Consider the following 11,732-nt stretch of genomic DNA (forward strand, 5'->3'; position numbering starts at 1 on the left):
GATGGCAGACGTTGCAAGAAATAATAAGACAGACCTAAAAAAGTGATGTCATTACTGGTTTACTCTTGTTTTGTTTGTTTGACAAAATTCCCCTTAAAAACTGAGAACATTTTTATGATTTTTTTCCCCGGAAACCACTGTAAACTCACGCCCTCTATGTCTGCACACTCATACTGGGAATAATGGTGCCCGTTCACTGTGGTAAACGCCTCCTGTCCTGCCCCACCAAAATATAAAACCACACTTATTATAGACGTCCAGACATGATGACAGTGAAGTCGTCACTTCACCAGAACACCACCACTACAACCACTATATCTGACTCCAGACTAGGCTGCATGCAGATTTTTTAATATTCCAGCAGCATGGCATCCAGCTCCAGAGCTTTCATTCATCTCGTGTAGGCCTATTATATTTCAAACCTTTTATTCATCATCAATACAAACTCATTATTACTCTGTACATTATTTACGGAATGTTGGAGCGAAGTCGGAATAATATATGAAGAAGTCACGCAGGCGGTTCCTGCAGTGCTGCAGTAATAATGTCAGAGTGACAGACAGTTAAACGTGAAAATGATGTTTCTAATTAAACCTGAGAAGCTTGTCTTACCTCAGTGATGTAATCTTTCCCATCCTTCCCATGTATGGCTTTAACTGCACAGATTTCCAGCCCTCCGAAGATCTCTGAGCAGACGTCCACCCACAGCTTATACCTTCAGGAAAAACAGAGGACATACTGTATATATCCAGCTCTGGATAAAATTAAGAGATCACTTCAGTTTCTGAATCAGTTTCTCTGATTTTGCTATTTATAGGTATATGTTTGAAAAAAATTAACATTGTTCTTTTATTCTATAAACTACAGACAACATTTCTCCCAAATTCCAAATAAAAATACGGTCATTTAGAGCATTTATTTGCAAAAAATGAGAAATGGCTGAAATAACAAAAAAGATGCAGAGCTTTCAGACCTCAAATAATGCAAAAAAAAACAAGTTTATATTCATAAAGTTTTAAGAGTTCAGAAATCAATATTTGGTGGAATAATTCTGTTTTTTTTATCACAGTTTTCATGCATCTTGGCATGCGTTCTCCTCCACCAGTGCTAGTGGCTTGATCGCAATAGCAAACAATAGAGGACTCAAATTGCAGCCTTGTTGTGTAGAACGATATAGAGGAAATTGGTCTAAATAAGTGTTATTGATTCTGAAAGAAGCTGTAGGGTTAGTATAAAGCAATTTTATCCAGGTAACAAAATTTTGGCCAAATCCAAACTTTTCCAAAGTATAAAAAGATATTACCATTCCACACGATCAAAAATGTTTTTTCTGCATCTAATAAAATCATAGCTTCTGAAGTGTCACAGGAAGTCGAATGATACACTATGTTAAGAAGTGGTCTAATATTGAAAAAGAAGTGTCTATTTTGGATAAATCCTGTCTGGTCTGGGGAGATTATAGATGGAAGTACTGATTCCAAACGTGTGGCTAATAATTTTAATAAAAGTTTTAGGTCAACAGATAACAAGCTAATGGGACGGTAGCTAACACAGGATAATCAATCTTTGTTTTTCTTTAAAATAAGTGTAATAGAGGCCTGTGTAATGTTAAGGGTAGTTTCGATAGGATAAATGATTCATTATACATATCAATCAGAATGGGTGCTAATTTATCAATAAATGTACGGTAAAATTCAACTGGATAGCGATCCAATCCCGGGCTTTCACCTGATTGCATAGAATAAATGTCACAGCTTAGCCTGTGTCTGTCCTGTGTTTTTCCTCCTTTTGGTTTTCTGTGCTCCTGCCTTCTGTTTTCCTGTCTTGTGTTCCTCTCAAAAAAGGCTTTCCAAACAAATGGCTTTGTTTTGTTATTGTAATGTCTCCGCCCTAGCACCGCCCTAACCATTAGTGATCTCACCTTGTGCTGTGTTTGTAACCCCGCCCCCTCATTATCCTGGCCCAGGTGTTCCTCACTCTCCCTGTGCATAGAAGCCCCTCTGTTTCAATGTTCAGTGTGGAGTCTTTTGCGTGATACCTTGCTGTGTATGTGTCAGGTTGGTTTTTGTTTCTAGTTTTACTGTTTTCTTAGTTTTGATTATTCTTAAATCCTCTCTTTGTTGTTTTAGTTATTTCAGTCTTGTATTTTTGTCTTGCGTTTACCCGGGTTTGTTTTCTGTTTGTTTTCATTGCAGCTTTGGTTTGTTTGATAGTTTATTAGTTTGTTTATTTAATAAATATATATCCATATAAATATTCTGCAATTACGTCCATCCCTCCTCATTCGTAACAATAAACAACTTTCTTAAGCTTATCTACAGATATTTCTGCTTTTAACTCCTCTGTTAAGTCAGGGTCCATTCTTGGAATGTTTAACAAATAAAAAAAATCATCCATAGTGAAAAAAGACTGGTGATCTGCTCAGATGTATACAAGGACATATAAAATTGCTTAAATTGTTCATTAATTTGCATTAGGTCACTTGTTACACCAGATTGAGTTTGGATCTGTAGAATCTGATGGGCAGCGCAGGACTGTCGCAGCTGGTGAGCTAATAGTTTACCTGCTTTGTCCCCTTGTTCATAAAAGGTATGCCTAGATTTGAGTAGCAGGTTCTCTACATGAGCTGTAGAGAGGACATCAAATTCTGCCTGAAGAGTGAGACGCTCCTTAAATATATCAGAGGATGGAAAAAGAGCATAAGCTCTATCAAGCTGACTACTCTGTTTAGTCAGTGTGGATCATTTCTCCTTCCTAAGCTTTTCACTGTATGCAGTACATGAAATGATCTGACCTCTTAAGAATGCCTTTAATGTCTCCCACAATAATGATGGTGAGATTCCAGGCGTTTTTTGGCATCAAGGAAAAAATCTATTTCTCAAGAAATAAAGTTAATAAAGTCCACATCAGATAATAGATTAACCCTAAATTGACATGATGGGCATGTGCTACCTCTGTGCTTCATACCCAGGTTCATTATAACTGGGGCATGGTCTGAAAAGACAATAGCATCATAAGAACAAGAATGTACAGATGGAATTAACCGATTGTCAATCAAAAAATAGTCGATACGTGTAAAAGTGTGATGAACTTGGGAGAAGAAAGAATACTCTCTATTTGGGAAATAATAACTGAAAAGAATTCTTATTGTCCCAGTTGGGAACACAAATGTTGGCAAGAACTACAGGAGTGCCATGCAGTTGTCCTGTAATAACTATGTATCTACCATTTGGATCTGTAAGAACATTAGAACAATTGAAATGAACCTTTTTGTGAATTAAAACTGCAACTCCCCTAGATTTACTATGAAATGAAGAGTGATACAACCGGCTAACCCAACTTGTTCTCAATTTAGCCTGATCAGACAATCTAAGATGTGTCTCCTGAAGGTAAACAATGTGTGCATTTAAGTGCTGAAGATGATGGAACACTTTACTGCGCTACCCACTCCTGCTTGAGCTAAATTAGGTTGAGCCATATATCAGGTTTAGAGGTACTTAAATGGATATCCTGGTATAAGAATGTATACACAGAAAACAAATACAAAATGTACATGCCAAAAAACAAACCGAACAGAAAAAAGGGAGAACAAACAGGAAAGAAGAAAGAAAAAAGAATACCCTCCCTCACTCTTGACGTTTTACAGGTGAAAATGCCGCTCTCTTTTTTGCCACAGAGGTAGTATGATCCGGAAATCTACCCTACACAATGACCAGACTTCTGGATATGTGACACATGCCTCCACACATGGATTTGCTGTCATTCCGCTTTCAAAGGGCTTTTACTGTGTTACCTTTGTTAAATACCAAAATACATACACCTAACTGAGCCCATACCTTAACCTTAGCCACCAAAATATAGACTTCTTTCATTTTGATGGATTATGGAATACTTATAATGACTTTCCATTGGACAGATATTGTATATAAGTCTAATTGTATATACCAATGGTTGTATATACAATGTTGTGATTTAAAATTTTTTTTGCACTCTTAAATGTTTTAGATAATGTAACAAATGAAAACATTTGTCAAAGTCAACACAAGTAAACACAAAATGCTCTTTTTCAATAAAGGCCGGTAAAAACAGCCCCAGACCCTTACACTACTAACACCATGTTTTTCTCTAGGTATGATGCTCTTTTTCTAAAATGTAAAAGTTTTACTTTCATGCCATATGTATTGGGACACACCTTCCAAAACGTAAAACCTTTGTCTTAGAGTATTTCTCCAAAAGCCTTGGGGAACATGTTTTCTGGCAAAATTGAGACTTTTTGCTCAGTGGTTTCTGCATTTTTGCCCAGTCTCTTTTCAAACTGAGGCAAGTGAGGCCTGCATTTCTTTGGATGTTGTTGTGGGGTCCGTTGTGACCTCTTGGATGAGTCGTCACTGCACACTTGTGGTAATTTTGGGCGGCTGGCCACTCCTGGAAAGGTTCACCACGGATCCCTGTTTTCACCATTTGTGGACAATGGCTCTCACTGTGGTTCGCTGGATTCCCAAAACTTTAGAAATGGCTTCATAACCTTTTCCAGACTGATAAATCTCAATTAATTTCTTTCTCATTTGTTCCTGAATTTTTTTCTGAATATTGGCATGATGTCTAGCTTTTGAGTATCTTTTGGTCTACTTCACTTTGTCAGATCAAGGTCAAGAGGCTTTTATTGTCATTACATCTGGGTACAGGTACACAGTAAAAGAAGACAGGACAGTGCACTACTGATACGGTACAAACAAAGGAAGTAGAGGTGCCATGTACAGTATATTTGATTTTTTTCCACTCTTAGTAATAAAAAACATAATTTAAAAACTGCATTTTGTGTTTTCTTGTATTTTCTTTGACTAATATTCAAATTAGTTTCATGATCTGAAATAAGAAATCATGAAGGAGGCAAACACCTTTTCACGCCACTGTATCTACAGTTAGAGGTATAAACAGAGCACAAATCATTAAAACATCAAAATAACAACAGAACAGTTGTGCATGTAATCGGTGCAATGCTTACACCTCCTCATCCATCAAGAACAGTGTTCTAACCACTGCATCCCACACGTGCTGAGCTCAATTAAGCTCAATCAAACCGTCATTATTTCTGAATCAGGTGTAGCGCTTTGCTCCACAGCTGGGGGGAGGTTTAGTTAGCTACACCAGATGTTTCTCAGATAAGACTGGAAGCTGTTGCAGCACTGTGGAGTTTCAGGCCAGGTGATTAATCACTCCAGAACTCACTTTTCAGTCATGGCTACTTGCTCCAGCATTGCAGAACCGGTGTTCGACTTCCAGTTGCCAGAAATTGATGTTCTCCTGTCAAACAAACCACAAAAAATAAAAGATACCTTATTCCTTTACCTGTAGAAGGTGATTTGGGGCCTTGAGACTTATGCAGTAAAATTCCACCAAAAAATACAATGTACTGGGGTAAGATACAAAAACCTTAAATTATGTTTAATGAACATCAAAGTAAAAAAAATATTTTAAGCTTTTCTATTGGTCTATTCATGGTTAAATTCTGATATATAAAAACTTCCAGATTCACAATATGAGAGACATAATAAATGTGCGACAGTAAAGATATACTGATTTTTATTTATGGTACACTGGGGACACAATGCACTTCACTTGAATTAAAACTCTTAAAGCAGCAAAGTGCAGAGGAGGACTGAAAAAACTGTCTGTAATTGGTTGCTTTATGATTGTACTGTATTACATTATAATGGCTCTAACACCTCAATCATCTATCTTTATCAGGAGCTCCACTACAGGAAGCAAATAATTGTTATACAAGTAAATTCAAACAGACACTTACATATATGCTTTGTAGTCGCTACCGATCTTCTGCACCCTGATGTCGTACTTGGCGTCGATAAAAGGTTCTGTAGTGGTGTAAGTCTGAGTGATGGCAACCACACTGGCAATGTCTTGGAAGTCGTTGTGATTGTCAATTTTAACCTGTTATAAAACAGAGAAAAACAATACCAACTCAAATCTTGATTATATATTTTATATATACAGGTCTGAATAAAATTAAGAGAGCACATCAGTTTCTGAATCAGTTTCTCTGATTTTGCTATTTATAGGTATATGTTTGAGTAAAATGAACATTGTTGTTTTATTCTATAACAGACAATATTTCTCCCAAATTCCAAATAAAAATATTGTAATTTAGAACATTAATCTGCAGAAAATAAGAAATGGCTAAAAGATGAAAAAAGATGCAGAGCTTTTAGACCTCAAACAATGCAAAGAAAACAAGTTCATATTCATAAAGTTTTAATAGTTCAGAAATCAATATTTAGTGGAATAACCCTGGTTTTTAATCACAGTTTTATGCGTCCTATCATGTTCTCCTCCACCAGACTTACACTGCTTTTGGATAACTTTATGCCAATCCTGGTGCAAAAATTCAATTCTTTGTATTTTTGTCAATTTAAGTCAATTTGGTAAAATCAAAGAAACTCATCATATTTAAGTAATCTCTTATTTTTTTCCAGAGCTGTATTTGGTTTGGACACATCTTGTCATTAAATATTTTTTAGTTGTATTCTTTTCTACATTGTATATTATTATGGAACATATCTAAGCTGTTAAGAAACAGATATTAATCCAACTGAGTTGTTTCTGGATGAGTTGGAGCTCAGAGTCAAGGAAAAGCAGAAACAAGAGCTGCTTCCAGACTGCGGGAGTGTCATGTCTGGTGCTGAAAGCACGTCTGTGTCTCCCACATCCAGCTCTATCTGCGATTCTCACAGTAACAACTACAATACCCAGAACGCACCACTCCATGACACAACACACACTCCCGATCACATGACACGTCACATGACGCCACCAGGAAGTCCCGAGTACTGATTACTCAGTGTATTTAAGGACCATGCTCACACTCACACCTCGCCGAGTATCTGTTTGGTAAATCCTACAATACAAAGCGTTTCTCTTGCCCTTGCTATTCTCCGTGTATGATCTTGTTTTTGTTTTCTATCGACTTTGATTTTTGCCTGCTCCCTTGTGTTGGATTACCGTGTATGACCTGGACTGTTTATTGTACTCTGGATTTTTGCCTACCCTGTGATACTGCCTACCCGTGTATGAACTCTGGACTGTTCCCCGGTTATGGTATGGTTTCTCTACACTGTGCATTTTTGGTACTGACCCTGTTTCTGTTGACTACCCCTGTCTACTCTATAACTTTAATAAAAGTTATTTTATTGTATCTGCACCAGTCTCATTCCTGTCTGGCCCTGACAAGATACTCGGCCCTAATGACAGAGACTGCGGATACAGAGTCTATTAAGTCTGGTTTGGCTAACCAGGGTCGGCTTTTAGGTCAGCACCAGCAAACGCTCGCTGGTGTGACCCAAGCTGTTGATGAGCTAGCACGCCACCAGGTTAACCAACAGCAGCAGCTAGCCGATATTATGAGTCACCTCCGGGGTTTGTCCACCCAGAACCCTAGCCCAGTGGTTAGCCCTGTAGCCAGTCCTAACAAACCCACTACTCCCGTTTTCGCTGTGTGTAAACCAGAGGTCTATGACGGTAACACTGAGAAGTGTAATGGATTTCTGCTCCAGTGCTCCGTGTTTTTTAGCAACTCACCTCCTGCTTCTGATAAAGCTAAAATCGGGTTTATAATTTCTCGGTTGTCTGGCAAGGCTTTGGACTGGGCTACAGCGATTTGGGAGAGCATTTCTGAATCCAGCTACGACACTTTTTTGTCTATTTTTCGCAGCGTTTTTGATCATACACGCTATGGGCAATCTAGTGGAGAGCTTCTGATTTCCTTGAAGCAAGGTAAACTATCTGTGGCAGCCTTTGCTCTGGAGTTCCGTACGTTAGCCGCTAGCAGCGGTTGGAACGACCCTGCTCTCATCTCCATGTTTCGACACGGACTTAACCCCGAGATTCAAAGAGAACTTGCATGCAAGGACGACTCACTCACCCTGGATCAGCTGATCGCTCTGTCTATCCGTCTGGATCAGCTCCTCTCCCGTAAGCCCAAAGCTGTTAGCCACACTCCTGTGGTTCGCCCTGCACTACTCCAGTCCGGGAATCCAGTTCCGGAATCTGTGCCTGCACCCAGCTCCGAACCCATGGACATCACACGATCCAGACTATCCGTCGCTGAGAGGCAGCGTCGCATACGCCTTCACCTGTGCCTCTATTGTGGTGGTCCAGGTCATCTAAGGGCTAACTGTGAACTCCGGCCCAATTCTGCTCAAGCGTCTGCTCTGGGACAGCGCGTGGAGAGTGCTCCACGCGCTAACGTGGTATGTACCCCTGTTTCTACACTTAAAGAAAAATGTTTTGTGTTGCCTGTTATTATTACCACTCCAACGGATGTTTTTTGTGTCTCAGCGCTTGTAGATTCTGGGTCGGAGGGGAACTTTATCAGCCTGGATTTGGTGGAGGAGCACGCCATACCCACGAAAGTTCTCCCCAAGTCGATCTCCATCCATGCCATCGATGGAGAGACTGTACGCTCCAAACCTGTGACCCTGCAGACTCTTCCTCTCACCCTTCAAGCCAGCGCTCTACATGTGGAACAGCTCTCTCTCTATGTGCTCCCACGCACAGAACATCCACTGGTTTTGGGAGCGCCATGGCTAAAGACACACGACCCCGTCATTTCATGGAGCCTGGGAGACATCACTGCCTGGTCTCCTTTCTGTCGTGAGAACTGTTTATCTTTAATTTCACTCTCTTTGCAATCTACCTCTGTCGAAAGCCCTAATTCTGTAGATACCCCTGCTATTCCTTCCGAGTACTATGATTTTTCTGATGTGTTTAGTAAAGCTAAAGCTACCGAGTTACCTCCGCATCGCCCCTATGATTGCTCTATTGATTTGATAGAGGGTTCTGTACTGCCCAAAGCTCGTGTATACCCATTGTCTCGTGATGAGGAGAAGGCTATGGAAGAGTATGTTAGTGAAGCTCTTGCGCAGGGTTTCATTCGCCCATCCAAATCCCCAGTTGGTTCAGGTTTCTTCTTCGTGAAGAAGAAGGATGGGGGTTTGAGACCCTGCATAGATTACAGAGGCTTAAACGACATTACGAAAAAATTCGCTTACCCGCTCCCGTTAATCCCAGCAGCACTCGAACAGTTACGTAATGCTGTGTACTTCACCAAACTCGATCTCCGTAGCGCTTATAATCTCATTCGCATCAGGGAAGGTGACGAATGGAAAACGGCGTTTTCCACCACCAACGGCCACTATGAATACCTGGTCATGAGCTACGGTCTCGCTAACGCCCCAGCCATATTCCAGTCATTTATGAACGACATATTTCGCGATCTTATTAATCACTCTGTTGTCCTTTTTATAGACGACATCCTTGTCTATTCCCCAGATCTCCCCACACACATACAGCATGTTCGCCAAGTTCTCCAACGCCTGAGAGAACATAGCCTGTTTGCCAAAGCCGAGAAATGTGAGTTCCACACGCAAAGGGTCACATTTCTCGGCTACGTTATTAGTTCCTCCGGTGTCCTTATGGACGATGAGAAAGTAACTGCCGTTACTAATTGGCCAGTGCCCCAGACCATTAAAGAACTCCAGCGATTCCTTGGCTTCGCTAATTTTTATAGGCGGTTCATCCGTAACTTTAGCTCCATTGCTGCGCCCCTGACTGCTCTCACTAAGGGGGCTGCTAAAACCCTGAAGTGGTCACCCGAAGCGGATCGCGCTTTCTGTGAGCTGAAAGCTGCGTTCACTTCAGCCCCTGTACTTAGGCACCCTAATCCCGAGTTTCCCTTCGTAGTGGAAGTGGACGCTTCCGAATCGGGTGTTGGCGCGGTTCTCTCTCAGCGTAGTGGGTCGCCACCCAAATTGTTTCCTGTAGCCTTCTTCTCACGCAAGCTTTCCCCTGCGGAGCGTAACTATGGGATAGGGGATAGGGAACTTCTTGCTGTGAAGTTAGCTCTAGAAGAATGGCGTCACTGGCTGGAGGGGTCCGTTCATCTGTTTACTGTGTATACTGATCACAAGAATTTGGAATACCTCCGCACGGCTAAACGACTTAATCCGAGACAAGCACGTTGGTCTCTTTTTTTCTCTAGATTTAACTTTTCGATCTCGTTCCGTCCGGGAAGCCGTAATACTAAAGCTGATGCGCTGTCCAGGGTTTACAGCACTGTGGATAGCGCATCCCAGCCCCAGGAGGCTGAACGCATTCTTCCTCCCTCTGTTCAGATCGCAGCCATTCAATGGGAGTTAGACGATCAGATTCGCCAAAGTAACGCTAATCAGCCCGATTCTGAGGACTGTCCTCAGGGTAAAACGTTCGTACCCGTCCAGTTTCGAGACAGGCTCATCACCTGGGCTCATTCCGCTTTAACCTCTGGTCATCCTGGTGTCACACGCACGTTACAATTACTCTCTGCCCGTTACTGGTGGAATTCTATGCGTGCTGATGTTCACTCATTCGTTACCTCCTGCTCTGTTTGTGCGCAATGTAAAACACCTAAAACCCTTCCAGCCGGTAAGCTACTACCTCTCCCTGTACCTGAGAGACCTTGGTCGCATATTGCTGTTGATTTTGTCACTGATCTGCCTGTATCTGAGGGTTATACTACAGTTCTCACTGTTGTTGATCGTTTCTCTAGAGGGGTTAAATTTATTCCATTCCCAGCTCTGCCTACTGCCTTCCAAACTGCTCAAGCTATTTATATGCATGTATTTAGACACTTTGGTATCCCCGAAGATATTTTGTCTGACCGTGGTCCTCAATTTACCTCTCGTGTGTGGAAGGCATTTTTTGAACATCTCGGTGTACATGTCAGTCTCACTTCTGGTTTCCACCCTACATGTAATGGTCAATGTGAGAGGGTTAATCAGGAACTCGGGAAATTCCTCCGCACATACTGCTTCAAACATCCCACCGATTGGTCACAATACCTCGTTTGGGCTGAAATTGCACAAAACTCCCTAGTTAATACTACCTCTGGCCTCACCCCCTTTCAGTGTGTTCTGGGTTTTCAGCCTCCTCTAGCTCCCTGGACAGCGGTGTCCACTGATGTGCCGGCTGTGGATGAATGGATGAAGCGCAGTGAGCAGGTGTGGGAAGACACGCATCGTAAAGTCTCTGAGGTACTGCGTGTGTACAAGGAGCGTGCTGACAAGCACCGTGGTGACAGCCCAGACTACCAACCAGGAGATCGGGTGTGGCTTTCTACCCGGGACTTTAGGTTTGAGGGTAGTTGTAGAAAACTCCTGCCTAAGTTTATTGGTCCTCTTAAGATTTTGTCACGTATTAATGAAGTTACTTACAAGGTGGAGTTACCCCCTCAGTATCGTATTAATAATTCTTTTCATGTATCTCTCCTCAAGCCTATGGTCCCGGGTCCGCTCGCTGACGCTGCACCGGCTGATGTTCCACCCGCGGCTGTGGAGGGGGAGGGGTCGTCCACGTATGCTGTCCGGGAGGTGCTGGATTCACGCAGACGTGGGGGTGTGCTCCAATACCTTATCGATTGGGAGGGGTATGGTCCGGAGGAGCGTTGTTGGGTGGCTGCCAAAGACGTGCTGGACCCTGCCTTGCTCGTGGAGTTTCATGCTCGTTTTCCTGGTAAGCCTGCTCCTAGGCCCCGTGGACGTCCCAAGCGTCCTCCGACCTCCTCTGCTCCAACTCGTCGGGTTTCTCGCTCTGGTGAGCCCCGTCTGTCTGGCACCTCCGCTCCGACACCTGCACCTCCCGCCGGTACTCCCTGTCCGCCGGGTGGTCGTCGCCGGGGTCGG

At 42.2% G+C, this 11,732-nt stretch overlaps 1 protein-coding gene across 1 annotated transcript in view; it reads right to left on the bottom strand.

Moving 5' to 3' along the window:
- syn2b (synapsin IIb) overlaps positions 1 to 11,732 on the bottom strand; it is a 139,217-nt gene that overhangs the window by 20,851 nt on the left and 106,634 nt on the right. Inside the window, exons 7-9 of the mRNA XM_007229637.4 lie at positions 5,807 to 5,949; positions 5,230 to 5,304; positions 613 to 715 (exon numbers count right to left, since the gene is read on the bottom strand). Of these exons, the coding sequence (XP_007229699.3) occupies positions 613 to 715; positions 5,230 to 5,304; positions 5,807 to 5,949 (321 nt within the window). The remainder of the gene's footprint in view (positions 1 to 612; positions 716 to 5,229; positions 5,305 to 5,806; positions 5,950 to 11,732) is intronic.

The sequence above is a fragment of the Astyanax mexicanus genome, chromosome 24, assembly GCF_023375975.1.
Source record: "Astyanax mexicanus isolate ESR-SI-001 chromosome 24, AstMex3_surface, whole genome shotgun sequence".
NCBI classification, from domain to species: Eukaryota; Metazoa; Chordata; class Actinopteri; order Characiformes; family Acestrorhamphidae; genus Astyanax; species Astyanax mexicanus.